The sequence below is a fragment of the Podarcis muralis genome, chromosome 15, assembly GCF_964188315.1.
Source record: "Podarcis muralis chromosome 15, rPodMur119.hap1.1, whole genome shotgun sequence".
In the NCBI taxonomy this organism is placed as follows: Eukaryota; Metazoa; Chordata; class Lepidosauria; order Squamata; family Lacertidae; genus Podarcis; species Podarcis muralis.
Genome location: NC_135669.1, coordinates 4,590,720 through 4,609,065, shown reverse-complemented (window position 1 = coordinate 4,609,065; position 18,346 = coordinate 4,590,720). Strand labels below are relative to the sequence as shown.

The 18,346-nt window shown below is 44.3% G+C and overlaps 1 protein-coding gene across 2 annotated transcripts in view; it reads left to right on the top strand.

The window, feature by feature from the left end:
* The window catches only part of EBF2 (EBF transcription factor 2), a 252,915-nt gene that overhangs the window by 3,611 nt on the left and 230,958 nt on the right, over positions 1-18,346 (top strand). For both annotated transcript variants that reach the window (XM_028708250.2, XM_028708249.2), the window contains exons 2-6: positions 3,258-3,414; positions 4,862-4,925; positions 6,970-7,025; positions 7,343-7,416; positions 17,063-17,131. In XM_028708250.2, the coding sequence (XP_028564083.1) occupies positions 3,258-3,414; positions 4,862-4,925; positions 6,970-7,025; positions 7,343-7,416; positions 17,063-17,131 (420 nt within the window). The remainder of the gene's footprint in view (positions 1-3,257; positions 3,415-4,861; positions 4,926-6,969; positions 7,026-7,342; positions 7,417-17,062; positions 17,132-18,346) is intronic.

The following is an 18,346-nucleotide window of genomic DNA, read 5'->3' as shown; positions in this document are numbered from 1 at the left end:
CTGATTGTTCTAACAGGTCTTCCCACCTGGAGGCGCAAAAACAAACAACCGCCCCAAACTTTTCAAACTCCGTTGAGGAAATAAAACTCTGCCGTAATGAAATGAGGAAATAAAACTCTTCTTGTCCAGACGGAGTTAACTAAATTCAATGGAAAGGTGTTTTTTTAAAAAGGGAAATAGAATTTTAAATGCCTTTCCAATGCTCTTAGACGCATGTTTAAATTAGCAAGAAGTCCCATTAAACTTTCTGGGATTTATTCGAGGAAGTGAGGTTAGGCAATTAGACTTTCCTAGAAAATAAAGTAGGATTTTTGGATCTTCAAACAGTCGCGTCTCCCCATTTTCCTCAGCCTTGCGATAGAGCAATCCGGGGTTAATTCGGGGATTTAAAGCGGGGTAAGCCAAAATTAATTCTTGGTCTTCAGTACATGCTTGGAAAGTTGTGTCCCGCCATTTCCTGCCAATGAATAAACAGGCTGCCCCAATCCTGAACAAACTTCCTAGGTCAAAGGGTGTTGCCTGAGCATTTTTTCCTGGAAATAAATCCTTTTGCTTTTAGTGGGAATTATCAGAATTATGTTTTTAAAACGCTGTAGCGTTGACCCTTCTTCAGACCCGACCTTTTGCATATTTACTGGGAAATAAGCCCCACGGAATCTAATGGGGCTTCTCCCCAACGTAAACGGGCCTGGAAGAGGTAATCATGAACCGGTAAGACTGCCTGCACCCTCAGACTGCAATACATTTACCTGTGAGCGAATCCCATTAAACCAATGGGACTTACTTCTGAGCAGGCATGTCTAGGATTGCGAAGTTAACATGGGAGGAAGTCCCAGTGGGATCCGTGAGATTTAGAGTAAACCTTCATAAAACAGGGCGGGAGAGCGAAGCAGGCAGCAGGCCGTAGTCAAAAGTCAGCGCTCAACTCCTATTGTTTTGCACAGTTAACAACGGCAGCGGGGGCTATTTAAAGCGGTAGGGTTTACTCTGGAAGATATGCATAAAATCCGTGCAAGAAGAAAGGGATTTGGAGGGAGGAGGGGGAGTCAAATATACGATCCTATGCAAACTTAACTCCGAGGAACTTAAATGTAAGCGAAGAAGCGGATTGGATCAAGTAAGAATCTATTCCAGTGAAGGCGCCTAGCCTACATCTGCTGAACACGCGCAGGGCCCGGCAGTATTTATCTTCGCTTGTTCACTGGTCAGTGAGCCACCAATCCTAAACGCCTTGACTTTGAAGCCAGCTGGATGGGCCTGCCTTGTCTTGGAAGTTTGGTCCTGTTCAGCGGTCCCTCCTCCGAAAGCGGGGAGGTTGTGAAGGCGACAGGTATGCGCCTTGTCTCAGATACAATCCACTTGCTGCTCTCCCCGCCACCCGCCCTTCGCCGCGCGACTCTCCCTGAAAGAGTTCAGAGTCCGCTGAAAGCTTTGCGACTTGCTTTTCACTAAATTCGTTGAGAGGATCGGGGCTGCCAAGAGGGCAGTTTTAGAGAGCAAAGCGCTTACCTGGCTTGCAAGCCTCCAGGACTAAATTTCCGAATGACCCTGCGCCGGATTGCATTGGCAATTAGGAAATTGCAAATCGTGCCATTGACACTATCGACGCCCCGGGCTTAAGCGAGCACTTCCTTTCGCAGTTTCTCCGAAATCGATGAACTTTCCCGGTTCAGCGCTACGCTGTCCTCCTCCCGCCGCACCGCCCCTAAGCGACGCGTTTCGAAACGGGGCAGCCATATAGAAGGGGAGGGGAACCCTCTCGCATTGATCACCATCCATTGATCCGAATTGGGTTCTTAACGGGAAGCGCACAGAAGTCGCTTCGCTGCTGTTTAACAAGACAGACCCTTTCCTCACCTCCTCCCGGGACCAGCAACTTGAAAGTAGTCCACTGAGCTTCAGGCGCCGTGGGTTGGCGAGCTGGATCGGGTCTAAAGCGAACGGGGACCTTTGGTGGTTGGGAATGCTTAGACCCAGCTCTTTTGCCCTGGGCTATTTCTCAATGGACCTTGCTTCCTAACAAGACCAAGCTGTTGAGAGGGAGAAATGAACGGATTTGCGTATGTTTGAAGGCTGCTGGCACCCAAGAAACGAAACGGATTCGGAGATTTCCCGGTTCTTCTCTGACCTCCAGCTCCGGAGCTTCTGTTTAGTACTGGTAAATCACCAGGATATCTTTTAAAAACACAAACACCACAACTCCCCCCCCCCCAAGTACCCCAAGGATCATTATCCTTCAGCTTTCCCCAAATTAATGATAGAAAATGTTGGCGAAGAAGATGAGAATGAAAGTCATCAGACGGAGCCGGCCTTACTGTTAGACAGGGGGGAGGCGGCCCGGTCCGTGCAAGAGTTGTTTTGAGGTGGTTTTTTTTTGGGGGGGGGTTGGTTGCAGCGTTAAAGATTAGCAAAAGGAAAATAGCTTGCTTTATTTTAATTCTGATTTATTTGAATTTTGTCTTACATATAATAAAATGATAAAATGTGGAAGATATTCTGCCTCCCAGGCGCGGGAAGCGGAATATTGGTTGGGCCACCTCAAGCCAAGCGTGCTAGAATCTGAGGCCGGCTTCTTGCAGGTGAATCGTCTATTGGGGCTCTTTCCGCTGTGCTGCTCCCCGCCCCCGGTCCCCTCTATGCCCACTACCAAAAGTAAATAAATAAATAACAACAACCACATTGTGACACCTTAAAGGCCCTGTCAAATATCTCTTGAGGCAGAAACTTAGAGTCCCCGATCCGTCAGGCGCCTGCAGTGTTTGCTTTCTTTCTGTCGGGCACATATTAACGGTTAGCAACCGGGATAAAATAATTTGGAAATAGAAGAGAAGGAGGAAAGAGTTCTTGCATTTGATGAAAAGAACTTTAGCTTTCTGGCCGAAGAAACCTGTTGGTTTTTAAAGTGTCACAAAACTTGTCTCTCTCTCGCTCGCTCTGCGTGTGTGACTGAGTATAGTATGCGGAAATGAAAGTAACGGCCGGATCCTATCCGTGTTTGACTCGGGAACTCTCAGTGGCAATTCTGTGCATGCTTACTGTTGGAAGGAAGTCCCACTGAATTCCGCGGGGCTTGCTCCTAGGAAGCGTGTATCGAGGACTGCAAACCAACGTTGAACTCGGATGCGCGCTGCGTTGGGAGGCCCACCGGGCGCAGGCTTAGGATCGCGCTCAGCCACGGCGCCTATTTTACGTCCGTTCACATTTGCTCATTCATTCCACTTCTCTCCCTCCTTTCCCCCCTTTCCTTTCTTCCACAGCGGCGTGGCTTTGTCGCGAGCCCACTTCGAAAAGCAGCCGCCCTCCAACTTGAGAAAGTCAAATTTTTTCCACTTCGTCTTGGCGCTTTACGACCGGCAAGGGCAGCCCGTGGAGATCGAGCGGACGGCGTTTGTGGACTTCGTGGAAAACGACAAAGTAAGGCTTTTATTAGGCCGGATGGCTCTCTCTGACCCACCCCATCCCATCCCAAAACCCCCTCCACGTCACCCAACTTGTGTCTCGCCCCTTAGTGTTAGCGCAATTTTTTAAAGAGATAAATCAAGCTGAGATGCTACCGACTTCTAAGAAAACGATCGCTAGAATTGGGGCTTATGAAATAGCACTCAGCTCAAGCACCCTCGGATTGCCCTTTAAAAATCAGCAGCAAAAGCAGCTCCTGCTAATTTCTAGGAACTGAATCTTCTTGGCAAGGATTGATTTATCAGTTTCTCCCTGGAGTTAAAAAGGCGCAACCCACTGCCAGGAGGTTCTCCTGCACAAAGCGCCGATCGAAATACACCTGAGCCCCGCAAGTGCAGCTCCCGTTCATTGCTACCAGCTCAAGAGAACTTCCTCTGAGCTGGCCTTGCTGGCTGGTTTCATCTGGGCTCAGAGGCTTGTCAGTTTGGCTTCCTGCAAGTCTTGGAAGCCTTCCTGCAAAGCGACCCGCGATTCCGCCAGAGTTAAGCACTTCTGCAGCAGGCGCCTAACCTTGTTCGTTCAAAAGTGCGCCGTTGGGTTTACTCTCTCGTAAGCTTGCTTAAGAACTGCACTCTTTGCGCGATTCCTAACAGGACTAAGAAGTCCTTAACTTTGGCGAAGCTGATGGTCCCCGCGGCTACTGGGCATATACGTTTAAAACTAGCGCCCTGCGTTTTGTTTGTCGAGTTATACTGCATATTATTAACCGATGGGATCTTCTCTGGTCCAGTAGGTGACTGCTGACGTAATTTTAAAATAAGATGTTAAGTCCTCCTCCCCCCTTCCTTCCCAGCACTTCTCTCTGGGCCCTTCTCCCCCTCCCGTCTTTTTCCGGGGAATTTCCAGGTCAAGTGCTGGAAAGACTGAAATGAACCCTCGGCTGAAATTTCTGTCTCCAAAGCCCCATCATCCCGGATCGCCGGTCCAGGAGGCAACATCACGTCTCCATCAGTCGCGGTTTAAAACACACAAACACACTTATTTTAGCGAAACTAAACTACACAGGCTATCGGCGTCAGATTTTAGAGGCAAAAATTCCGTCCCGGGTCAAGGCAAGTCGGAAATGTCCGAGCAGCTCTCCGGAGTGCAAAAGTCCTCCGCATCAAATTCTCTTTTTCTGTAGCACTTAAGGAGAAGGGGTGGAGTGGGGTGGAGTGGGGGGCAAATCTTGGGCACTCTTACTTGGAAGGACAACGGGACTGACTTGCGAGTAAACCACGGATCAGCTCGACCAGCTCAAGAAAAGGCTCATTTGCGCCAGTAAAACACTTTCCTGCTAACCCAGACCTGACCCCTATGCACACTTACTTGAACTACGTGGGACTTGTTCCTGAATAAAAATAAATGGGATATTGCGCCGGCAACCCTGTTTGAATCAGTTCTCTCTTTCCCTTCTCGGCAGGAACAAGGCAACGAAAAAACCAATAACGGGACCCACTACAAACTGCAGCTTCTTTACAGTAACGGTGAGTCTCCTCCCTCTGGGGTTCAGAAAGAGCGATCAGAGTATTTGGGAAGCTCGTGTTCTAAAGGGATAATGTCTCGATTAAAGCTAAAATCAGAAATTTTACCCCCACCTCCATGTTGAAGTCAGTCCGAAAGAGAAATAACTGACCCTGGTATGGATGCTGGTCCCAGTTCTGCCACAGGTAAATACGATTGACAGGTCGGTAATGGTTTCAAAAACCTCACAAACTCATATGACCAGAAAAGGCAACAAGGGACCAAAACCCGATGCACGTATTCAATGGGAAACTGCTTCTTTTAATTCATTTGTTAAAAAATTGAAAAAAAAATCACCTCCAGTAAATAGGTTTGGTAGGTCTCATTTCATTTCATTTCTTTTTTTAAACTACTGAAGCCTGTTTAATCTGGAGTAGCAGCAGGGCGAAATAGAGATGCACGTGCTCCTTGAGACTAGTGTCTATTTCAATCCAGTTTTGAAGCTTCCTTCACCAAAACAAATCCCCAGAATTCTTCATGGCCGAGGTGGGGGAGTGTCCAGCACTCCAGCCACTAGACCACACTGGCTCTCAATAGATAGTGAAATAAAATGGCTAGCACATTTGTAAAATTAAGCAGGATCTGGTATGGTTTCAAATTGGGTGGGGGACTGCGTGTTGAGAATTCCTCCATAGCAGGGGGTGGAGTAGATGACCCTCGGGGGTCCCTTCCAACTCCACAATTCTTTAAAAGACTGGCCGTTGCAAAAAGTACATTGGGCTGGTGTTGTGAATAAGTGTGATAAGCTGTTTAATTAACTCCTTTTGAGGTTGCAAAGAAATGTTCATGTTAGGCCACCACTCCGTTCACAGCGTAGGTCGCCCAGTCCACTGGTGTGTACGTGTGTGTGTGTGTGTGTGCAACACTTGCCTGTTCCTGGGCACCAGCAGCCCCCGCCACACCACTCATTTCGGCAGCTTTACTAGATAAGAGAGAAGAGAATGAACACTAGTCCTGTACCTTCAGTTTCTTGAAAGTTTTCTTCCTTTGCAAAAATGGCTTCCATTTTTTATTTTTTGCCTCATTTTCAGGGAACGTTCAAATTTTGGTTGGGTCAGCATTTTTATGTTACCTTATTGTTGTGAGGTGGCCAGAGGTGGCACACCCATACGTCTGGAATTTCCCAAACATATGCAGAATACTGCAGTTGGAAGTGGTGTCTGGGCAGAAATCTCTAAAATATCTGGGAAAATCTGGACGTATGGCAACCCATGTTGGCAGTGTTGTTCGGAGTGATTTTCCTTAAAAATAGCTCCAAAACTTCAGTTTTTTTTGTTTTGCAAATTTGTTTGAAATATGGCAACCTTCACATATATTCCTTTCCACTAAACCTTCCCCACACCCCCAGCAGTTTGCAGACTTGCAGGCTCATGGGAGGAGTTGCCACATGATTTCTTGCTCTGGCCTTTAATTGAAGCATAGGAAAGCTACAGGGTATAGACCACTGGTGAGATGATTTGTAGTGTGAAAGAAAAGATACAGTACTCTTGCTTCTGCTTCTTCTTCTTCTTCGGCGATCACTCGTAGCCGAGTAAGATTGTCTTCCCTAAACACGGTTTTAACAATGCAAACACACCTTGGACACTTAAAAAGGGAAGTAGGCATTCCACTCATTAGAATGTCACTGAAATTTTCTCTCCCCTTGGATAATTTTCAAATGCAATTTCATTTCTCATTAATAGAAAGGGAATGGCCAGGGGGTGGAGGAAAATGTAAGAGCAATTTTCAACTCAGCACCAATGAATATATCGATCTGGATCTGTTTGGATCAGAAGAGGGATCAAGTGAGGATGGAGCAGGAATGACTTTAGAGCAGGAGTGGGGAATTGGTGGCCCTCCAGATGTTGTTGGGGACTTGAACTCTCATTTGCTAGCATGGCCAATGGCCAGGGATGCTGGGCATTGTAGGCCGCCATCATTCCCCATGCCTGATTTAATGACTTGGGGAACTGATCCTTTGGAATTGTCTTATTTTTATTCTATCATGTTCTTCGATGTTCCCTGTAGGTGTCAGAACTGAACAAGATCTCTTCGTTCGGCTCATTGACTCAGTCACAAAACAGGTAAGATCAAGCAAATTGTCTGTCTCCTGCCCTTTAATTTCCCTACCTACTTGAATTTCTTCCTAATCAAAGCTATGTCTGTAGCATTCTAATCAAGTGTTGGTGTTTCTCATATCCAAACTATTTCTAGTGAGATTTTTTAAATGCATAGATTGCCTGCTATGTGAAAAAAATTAATAATACTTTCAATAATCAGACCTGCTTTTCTCCCTTTCTTTTTAAAAAATCAATTAACATAATACTACTAATAATACATGCTGCTGCTGCTACTACTACTGCTAATTCCCATCTCTCAATGCTTGTTCACATTTCTATAGCCTATCGCCTATGAAGGACAAAACAAGAATCCAGAAATGTGCAGAGTTTTACTCACCCATGAAGTTATGTGCAGGTAAGACAGCTTCCGTTATTTATGTGTCTGCAGCCACCTTGCAGAAGCTAAGCAGGTCTGGGTCTGCTCAGTGACAGAACCCCTGAACCCCATGTATTCTACTTTAAACTCTATAATGGAAGAAAGGCAGAATATCAATGTATTAAAATAAAGCAACCCCTTTTCATTGGTGCGATGTGCGATTTGCACAATGAAAGGGGTGAAAAGTTTGCATTATTTGTAGAAAGATCCTGATCATAAAAGTCCAAAATAATTTTTTAACCTGTGATCCTCCAGTTGCTATAGAACAACAGCTCCTATCACCCCGACTTCTTGGCCCTGCTGGCTGGGGCTGATGGGATGATAGGAGCTGTAGTCCACCTGGGAGACCTCAGGTTCCCTCTTCCTGGGCTTCAGGCAGGTTCTCCAGCTCCAACCCACTCAGCCTTATCTGAAGATAGTGGGATCTGAATGTAGAATCTTTTCCATGAAAACGTGTTCTTTACCATTCAGCATCCATGGACTGTGCTGTGGACTCTATGGAAATAAACTTACGTAGGAAAGTTGTGGAAGTGTGCTTTAGCATCCAGCTGTGCATCTATTAGACACAACCAGTTTCAGGCTTGCTGAGTGGAAAATTCGATCGATAGATTCCTTTAGTTGACACTTTTTGTTATTTTTCCTGGAAAATCTGTCAGATTACCACTGCAAAGTTCTGCATGGGTGTACACACACACACACAGTGGGCTGTTTCCAATGTAGTGCTGTGTTAATGACATTTAGTGGTATATTGGTTCTGCTGGTGAAATGGTTCATGCCAGCGGAACGTTGTTGCACAAGTAAATGCATAAGCAGGTTGCTAGTAACTTAGTTGCACGATGGATTGTGCAATCTGTGGTGTGACATGCTTCTGCTAGTGCTGCTGTTGCACTGGATTCCTCTGTTATACCACATTAAAACTTGCCCTTTTGTTAGCAAGCAGAGAACACTGAATTCAGCCCCTAAAGGTTGCAACCCTATACCCACTTACCTGGGACTAAGCCCCATTGAGCTCAATGGGACTTACATTTAGGATTGGACTGAAATGTTCTTCCTGGGCTTCCCCCTCCCTTGCCCCTTGCTCCTGTGTATAGGTTAGCATCACGGACGTAACCAGGATTTTTATGGTGGGCAGGACTTGGGGGGGGGGGCAGGACCAATGTGATTGGTCAGGTAGTTAAGTATTTCTACTGTTTACTTGATCTAGGGGGGGGCAACTGCCTCCTGCCCCCTTGGCTATGCCCATGGTTAGCATGCCCCACTTCATGCATTAAAAGTGTGGATATTCCTGGATGCACACTTACAGACAAATGAGTATGTATATCTTACCTATCTGGTAACTTTTAAACTGCTTTCTAGTCGCCCTTTTCATTTTTGCTGCAACTTTTAACCAATTCATCAATTAGCTTTGATTAAATTAAATTGACAATCTTCTGGTGTGTGTGTGTGTACGTGCGCACGCCAGCAGATTAACTGGGTAGTAGGTATTTAATTTTTTAATAAAATTTTTGCAATACAATTACTTAATGAAATCTGAGGGTTGGAGGCACCATATCAGAAGAAACATTCCATCCTTCTGCTACACACTTGGGTGGGGTAGGGAGATTGCATCTTCTAAGCAGGTTTACATTGTAACACAGGTATTTTCGTGATCTAAAATCAATTTCTTCTTCAAGCATGAGTTTGTTTATTCATATGCAAATGTATGCAGCTTTAATACAGCAAATATGATGAATTGACACATAGCACAATCTTATTTGTACATACTTGGACATTAAACTCACTGTGTTCATTGGGGCTTATTCCATACTATGTGCATTTAAGATGGCAGCATATGATTTCTTTAACTGGGTGAAAGTCCTAGTTGGCACATGACAGTGCAAATTGGCAGTGATCTTTAAGTTAAAGCTGCAATCCTATGCACACTTCCCTGTTAGTAAAAGTACAATGGCTGTACCCAGTGTTAGTCTTGCTCAGAGAAGACCTGATGTAATTGATGGACCTAGCTAACTTGGGTTCATCAAATTAAGTCAGTTTATTCCAAGTGGAACTTAGCTGGATACATCCCAATGAAACTTCTGAGTAAAAATGCATATTCTTAGAGTGAAGTTGGTAGATGGTATTTTCTTCAGCTGAGAAACATGAGACCAATCTTGATCTTAGTCTGACTCCATTGTCCAAGGGTTTCAGGTTTTTTTTAGTCTAGCAGTGCTTGACCATATGTGTTTTCTCTAGTACTTAAAACTGCTAGGTGTTGTGCAAAAATTAAAATTAAAGAGGGCCCTTACAATTTTTCTCTAGATTCTAAAGAGATCACAATTGATCTCAATACGTATATGTTATTTCAAATGCTGACATGTTTTTTCTTTCTATTTAAGCCCCCCCCCCCCAAATCACATGAATTCTGTTGAAAGTTGTGTTCATGTTCTTCATAATCAGAAAGCTGGTATATCAGTGAAATTGTGGAAAAAATGCATCCAAAAGGATACCAGTGGCTTTGTATGCGTGAAAACAATAGGAATTGTTGCATGCGTTTTCTCCATGTTGGTCTTCAAATATTTTTCATTATGGACATGCACAAGCATGTTTATTTTGGAAAGTGCCATAGCTCAGTGGTGGAACATTACTTTGCAAGCAGAAAATCCCAGGTTCAGTTCCTGGCATCTCTAGGTAGGGTTAGGGAGGTCCCCTGTCTAAAACCCTGGAAAGCCAGTTAGTCAGTAAACAGTAGGTGGTTTAGAGATACATAGGCAAATGGTCTGACACTTACGTCTCTAAGTCTCTGTGTTCTTTATCAGACCATGTGGCTGTAAGCAAGTCTGAATATGAAGGTTGTATTTTTGGCAGTCTTATGCCATTGATAAATGTTTTACAAAGTACAGAAGGGCGGATCTTAACTGAAAGAAGTTTACAATCTAAAATCCTCCAAGCAGAAGACAGGTGTAATTGTTCTTGTCTTCTCTCTCTCTCTCTCTCTCTCTCTCTCTCTCTCTCTCACACACACACACACACACACACACACACACACACACACACACCACATTGTGTACTATCTTGCTTGGCAAAGACTTTGGAAACTTTAAAAGCTTGCCACAGTCTGGTGCCACTTTGGTTGATCCTAATGAAAGTATTTCCTAACTTTGGTTTTGAGGTTTAAAACTGTGCCAGGATTGTGTTCATGGCATGGTATTAATATCTGAGCATGACCAGTGCACATAAAATTCTTAGGATAGCAGTACGAGAATGTTCCTTTGTGCAAGGAGAAATCCTCGCACTGACAAAATGTTCACTTTAGTGCTACATTGAGTACAACCCAAAGTGCATCAACTTTATATGTGCTAAATACAGTTGACACAATCCAGCCACAATGGAGCACATTTAACTCACATTGATTTTAAGGGAAGAGTTAAGCATGTGTTTAAATCCCTTCTACTGAAATAAATTGGATTTAAAGGCAATTAACTTTTGCTAGGTCATACCAAGTAAAAGTAAGCCAAGTTTCATTAGCTAAATATGCTTGGTCATCACAAATATGGGAGGGGGAGGTAATTTTATACAAAATTTAGTGACAGAGTACAACTTGACATTAATATGACGTTATAATTAATTGTTGATTGTCTCAAGCACAGTGTTCCATTTTGTGAGACAAAACTCATGCTTAATTTGTGTGACTGTGCGGGTAAACATAGCATCTTTCTGTGTGAAATCTTTTTCCTTATCAGAGAATAACACTGTATTCTGGTCCTCAGTTGGGAATGAGATGTTCAGTGTGTACTTTACTTTTGGACTTCAAAAGAAGTTTTACAAATAGGAAAGCATTTCCTGTGAAATGCTTTAACATAAGCATGATTACGTAAGAAAAAGGGGGTGATCTGACATTGTATAGATTCTTCTCGCAAGGGCTATAACATATCACAAATGGAGGCTAGTGTGTTCCCCACATTGCCATATCACTGCTCATATATTACATGAATATGCAGGCAGAACTCTTGGGCTCTTATGCCTTGGCTTATACACCAAATGCTTTGCATTAATTGTGATGGCAAAAAAGGTTCTCTGGTTATAAAATAATTATTTGTTAACATGTTTGCTGAGGAAGAATGAGAATTCTCTGATGTCCTTTCAATGTAATGCGTGGATTAGTGAACCAAATCAAGAGCTCTCTATAAAAACCTTAATCGGGTAATTTGAGCAGAAGTCTTTATGTAGACATAACTTTTATAAATTGGATTTTTTAAAAAAGAAAACAACAAAATGAGCATAAGGATGTATTTCACGTGGAATAAGGTTTGATATAACCTATTGAAGCTTAGTTAATTTTGACACTTTTATTTTAAGCCCAATAATCAGATCTCACTGTGAGCTGCTTAAGAAGCAGCATCAATTTTTAAAGCTCCTAGTTTAGCCTGCATTAGTAACAGTATATCAAAATTTAATGTACTGTACTAGCCTTGCCGTTCAAGTGGATGCCCATTGTCTTTGAGTGACAGGCCTTGCTTTTCAGCCTCAGTCAGAAGATAAACATCTTTCTGGTTTGTCATATGGAACTGCACGACTATTCAGCTCAAATGCAGACAAGTGTATCCAGCATCCCCTACATCTTTCTCCGAGTGACAGATGCGAGCTTAGCAGGGATGTTGTCTAAATATTTATGCAGATGCAATGATGTGTCACTGGTAGAAGAAGGGGAAATCTCTGTTTCACAATAATTAGTGTACTTGTTTAGTACTTGGAGGGTGGAGTCAAGCTGTTGGTGTTGACACCTTAAAATCTTTAAAGTGTGCTCTGTGAAGCTTCATCGATTTAAATGAAACTTCTACAGAAGATAGTTCCGATGGGAGAAGTTAGACACAGAAGCCATCGATCCTCTTAGCTGAATACAAACGTATGCAAAATCTTTGCTCATATGATGGATAAAAATAAGGCATTTCCCCTCCTGGAATAATTCTGCCTCCCCACTCCCCAGTCTTGCCAACTATTCACTAAGAGGAAAACTGTTTTGTTTTGCTGTTGCCAGAAAGCCCCAGTGCCCTTGATGCTCAGGGGGGTGAAAAGGTATTATAATGTGAACAGAAGTAGTCTCGGGGCCTACAGCTGGCTAATAACAGAGTTGCATTGAGCGCAAGCGAGACCCACAGCTGTGACTTTCGCCACAAGGCCCAGACTAGACAGCAGCAGACATAATCAGCTGAGCCAGGCGGCCAGTGAGCCTAGGTCTTTATCGGCCAGATGGTGTGAATTTAGACACTTTTGTTATGCAATGCCAGGGAGGAGTTGGGGAGAAGAAAACAAAACAAAGGCCACCATGCTGGGTGCTTATTTGAGTTTGAAATTAGAGACAGATTTTTCCCCCTCTTTTTGGTGAAAGTTGAGGGCTGAATTTTAAAACCATTTTGGAAGGGGGAGGGGAAAGACATAAGCCCTTCTTTGAAATGGGCAGCTTTCTGGGGCATCCAGTTTCTTCCAAGGCTATGTTTCATCTAGAGCGCTGTTTGTGTGTATATCCCCAGCATGCAACTATCCTCGCTATTGATGTGCTAAACTAGGTGTCACACTAGTCCTATAGTTAAGAAGAATATAAATTTTAGAAGTAAATAGAAGGTGTTTTGTGTGTGTGAGAGAGAATGAGAGTGTTGCATCTGGATTGGGACCCTGGTGGAATAGGACTATTTTTCCTTTGCCTCAGTACCAGTTGCAAGCAGCCCTCCCATGCCAGCTGTTTGCATTAGGGTGGCTGCATGTGCATCACTATAAAAGGAAAAATGCATCAACCCACACACCCCAAAAAGGAGGCAACAGGGAAACAGACATTAATGTATTGATTTATATGTATAGGCATGCATTTAGAAAGCTTTCTGCAATTTAAAACCAAAACGCAATACACCTCAGACAGTGACCTAGTGTGTTTTCTGGGTGATAACTATGGGCGGACAACTTTCATGCTCAAATTCTGCTCTCTTATTGTTCTTTATCTCTCAACTGGGATTGGGCCTGACATGCTTTCAAATAAAAGACTCCTCCAAAGAGAGGACTGTCCACTGTAAAGTAGGACACACACCCCGGTTGCATTGACAGGAAAGCTCCCATTGGAACCACTCATCTTTTTAAAACAGGAGGTATTTTGCAATATGGGGACTCTTGCACCCCAAACAACTTATGGCTACTTGCTGGCCCAAATTGATTTTGCCTGATTTTGCAAGTAGAAGTTCCACAAGTGATGTTAATGCCTTTTAAAAATCAACAGTTATGCTGCCCAGTTTTCCATTTCTTGGCTTAGAAATATGAGTCTCCAAGTAGGACGTGGAACAAAATGTTGCAGTGTGAAAGAGTGCTACTGTTCAGGGTTCCAGCCAGCCAGTTCTGCTCTTTGCAAGGTGTGGGGAGCCATTGACCCTTCAAATATAACTCCTATCAGCCCCAGCAAGCAATAGATGATGAGAGTTGCAGTTCAGAAACATCTGGAGGGCCAAAGTTCCCCACACCTACTTGTTGTCATTCATGTGTGGATAGCTCAGTTGGTAGAGCCTAAGACTCTTACAGTAATCTCAGGGTGGTGGCTTCAAGCCCCAACTTGGGCAAACGATTCTTGCATTGCAGGGGGTTGGACCAAATGGCGTTTGTGGTCCCTTCCAATTCCATTAGAGACGTGGGTGGCGCTGTGGGTTAAACCACAGAGCCTAGGGCTTGCCAATCAGAAGGTCGGCGGTTCGAATCCCCGCGACGGGGTGAGCTCCCATTGCTCAGTCCCAGCTCCTGCCAACCTAGCAGTTCGAAAGCACATCAAAGTGCAAGTAGATAAATAGGTACCGCTCCGGCGGGAAGGTAAACGGCGTTTCCGTGTGCTGCTCTGGTTTGCAAGAAGCGGCTTAGTCCTGCTGGCCACATGACCCAGAAGCTGTACGCCGGCTCCCACAGCCAATAAAGCGAGATGAGCACCGCAACCCCAGAGTTGGCCACGACTGGACCTAATGGTCAGGGGTCCCTTTACCTTTACCTTTTACAATTCCATTCCTCTTCCTCCTAACTTCCTGCTTCTGTCCACCCCACCCAACAATCGTAGGTCAGCTTTCCATGCTGCAGAAAGGTTTCACTTCTCATTCCACCCCTGCATTTTGAGCCCCTTACAGTTCTTTCTTGTCACATACACAGTGGCAGCTCATTGGAATAGGTGGGGCAGAAAGCAAGGAGGCCAACAGTAGGGGGTCAGAGCAAAGGGTTCATGAATATCAAGCCAATGATAGGTGGAGCCAACAAACTTTCCTACTGCATTCTAGAATGGCAATGTCAAGATTGAGGAGAAAGAGGAAACTGATGGACATTGCTACTCGCTAAACTCGTTGTGAAGAATGAGGTGGGCAGGTGGGGCCTGGCTGAGGACACCCTGAGTTGGGAAGGCAGTGTCCCACTTGCCCCAATGGACTAGCCTCCACTGCTTTACCACTATGCATATGGAAACCTACAGTGTGTGGTGGGGGAGCCATTTAGAGTGGAGAAGCAGTGGCAGGGCTTTCCTACTGCCCTGCTCTACCCCCAATTGTTTTGCTTGTTCAAGAAAAGAGTTGGTGAAACTTCCCCAGCACTGAGTTTCAGCTTGCAGTAACCCTTTCTCAGGCTTATTGGAATGAGAGGCATTTTTGCTTTTCAGAATACTCCTTCTGAGTATGGTGCACTGATGCCAGCAAGCTTTCTTCCTTCCAAAAGTTCCCACTGCAAGCAGATGAGACAGATGGCTTTCACTTTGCATCTGGATTCTCTTAGCGTGCTTTGCTTGATCATGTGGTTTACCACAAGGGGTAGCGGATCATAGATCAGGAACTTACATACACCTTCACCCGCTTTTAGCCCCAACTGATCCTATTGACTGCCGACCCCAAAATATTAAAGTATGTCTTATGCTAGCACAGGAACACAGAAAGCTGTCATATCAATTGAGATCATTCAGTATTTCAGCACTGCCTACAGCCTGAGGGCTGCATTCTGTTCTGGGGAAGCTTTGAGGGGCCAGGGATGAGCAGGGCCAAAGGTAGCAGTGGCTGGGGCCATTAAATTCATGAGAGCCAGTGTGGTGTAGCGGTTAGAGCATTAGACTAGGATTTGGGAGACCAGGGTTCAAATCCCCACTCAGCCATGACCTCACTCACTCACTCTTAGCTTAACCCATGTCACAAAGCTGTTGTGAGGATATAATGGGGAGGAGAGAACTATATCACTCCACCTTGAGCTCCTTGGAGGAAAGGTGGCAGATAGCAATAACTAAATAAATTTTACCTTTTTACAGTAGGTTTGTTCGCACACATTCTCTTCTCTGTCTTAAGCCCAGATGAGCAAGAAGCTTTGTCAGAATTCAGTGATATATTCCAGAATTCAGTGATATATTCTTAAAGCTTCTGTGTCAGGTTCTTGATATTCCCATCCTGTTTTTTGCAGTTTCAGGCAGAAAACAAAAAGGATCTTCAGGCTTCAGTTAGGCCACCATTCATGCTTCACAGTTGTGTCCAGCTTGCTGGGCTACCCTTGTGCAAGCTGCCCTGTGGGGTACATCTTGCATGCCACTTTGTGGCTGCAATTTAGTTACATTGTGCTTGATTTCATCTGAGACCCTAAAAATATACATGCAACCTAACTATTTATATCCTTGAAAGTGGATCAAAATTTTATTGCACATTCAGCAGACATATAAAGTTATAATATTTTACCAGTGGGAAATGAGCCAGCCACTCAGTGACATTAAAAATTACTTGAAGGCCTGGGCTGTTCTGTATTTATCATGACATTATTAAAAAATTGGGAAGGTGCAATTGCAAGGCTGGCCCCGGGTTTGAGAGGGGCTCTGGTGTGGACTGGAGACGGTGGGCAGCCATTTCCCACAATGACCTAGAAACAGTGGCTGTTTCTGCCTGACTGGAATGTGTCGTTGAACTCTGATAATGCCTCTTGCTTGCCTGGAAGGAGGACAAAGCAAGACATGTGAGGGAATGTAGAAACTAGCCTCCTATAGCCTCCTGTGCAGAGGTAATTTTGACATTTGTTATTTCACCCACATTTGCTTTTGGTCCTGTCTGTCATTGGCATGTGACTCCCAGAATGTTGTCCTGAAAGGATTGGAAACATCATGCTGTGAAAGGTTTCCCACTCTGGGCTCAGATGTTTGGAGAAGGCAGGGCAGTGTATGATGAAGACAAGGAGGGAGAAAGGTTGTTTTCTGCTGCTCCAGAGAAGCGGACACGGAGCAATGGATTCAAACTACAAGAAAGAAGATTCCACCTAAACATTAGGAAGAACTTCCTGACAGCAAGAGCTGTTCGACAGTGGAATTTGCTGCCAAGGAGTGTGGTGGAGTCTCCTTCTTTGGAGGTCTTTAAGCAGAGGCTTGACAACCATATGTCAGGAGTGCTCTGATGGTGTTTCCTGCTTGGCAGGGGGTTGGACACGATGGCCCTTGTGGTCTCTTCCAACTCTATGATTCTATGATTCTAAGGAGAAGGAGGAGGAGGACCAAGGGGAGGTAGGAGCATGGCAGTGGGGCCCCCGACAGAAGGTGGGGCCCAATGATACCTGCCTCTGGTGCCCACCTTGGTTATACTTAGTGAATTATGATCCTTTTTTGTTTGTTTCCTTCAATCTCCAGCCGTTGTTGTGAAAAGAAAAGCTGTGGAAACCGCAATGAGACTCCTTCAGACCCTGTGATCATCGACAGGTAGGAAATAAAAGTTAAGTTTTAAAAAAGCAACAAAAACAAAGAGCAAGGTTTTTTTTATCATGTGCAACTGGATGAGGTGGAGAATCTTGATGCAAGTATCTGCTTAACAGTTGATGTTAGTACTGTACTATTTTTTTTGGGGGGGGAGGCTCTCAAAATTTATTGGCCTTCTTTGATGGAATGTCTTTTTTAAAAAAAATATAATGTCTTCTGTTTGCTTATCTAAGCTTGGCTAAGTCTTTATTGTGTGGCAGCATGCTTGATGTTGTCTGTTTGGTGAGGGATGGGCTCCTGCTGGATATGTAGAACAGAGATAGCATTTCAGGTCCCGCTTGCTGCTTCATTAACATTCCTTTATAAAATAATGATGTTGCAGGCACATTCTTGTGGAAAAAGCATTAGCCAAGTTTGAAATGCCTGGCATTGGAATTACTATAAACTTTTCTGCAGATCGTTGCATTTCCACATTTGCTTTGTCTCAAGAGTTGTTTCTTTCTGAGCCAGAGTCAAAAAGTGTTCCCTTTTGTATCCTGATTGCAATTTGGGGCCTCTAATGAAAAATTGGTAGCAAACAGGGTTTGAAGTTGGCTGATATATTGGTGGTGAAATTAACAGTCACTTTTTGGGAAGAGAATGAGCTCATGAAGTTTGATAAGCTTTTGTGTGTGTGTGTCTGGTGGTGCCTGTTGCTTTGGAGGTCTTGTATATGGTTGAAAGAGACACTGTGCATCAATATAGATCATTAAGTTGAATATGACCACTGTAGGTGGAAGCTGTTAGAAGTGTATGTGTGTGTCGTGGACTGAACCCCTCAACACAACACAGACAATCACCCACATGAATGCATTTATTGTAATTTCCCTGAAATTACTCATGTTGCTCCAGAGGACAATGTTTGGAAATTGCAAGGAAGCAGGATTCAGCTACATGTTGAGTTAAGGGCTATTTGGCAATAAAACAGACTGCTTCAGGAGGTGGTGGCTTCTCCTTTTCTGAAGGTATATAATGCAGCTAGCCCTGCCATTAGACAAAGTGAGGCAACTGCATCAGGCGGCAGTTGCTGGAGGGCAGCAGTGGCAGCATCCTGGCTGTTCCTCATAAACCTCACGCCGCCAGTCACCTGCCTCTGTGTAAACTAATCTGCTGCCTCAGATGCAATGGATGATGCTCATCAATGTCCTCTGTTACTAGTGCTGAAGTTAGATTCAGCTG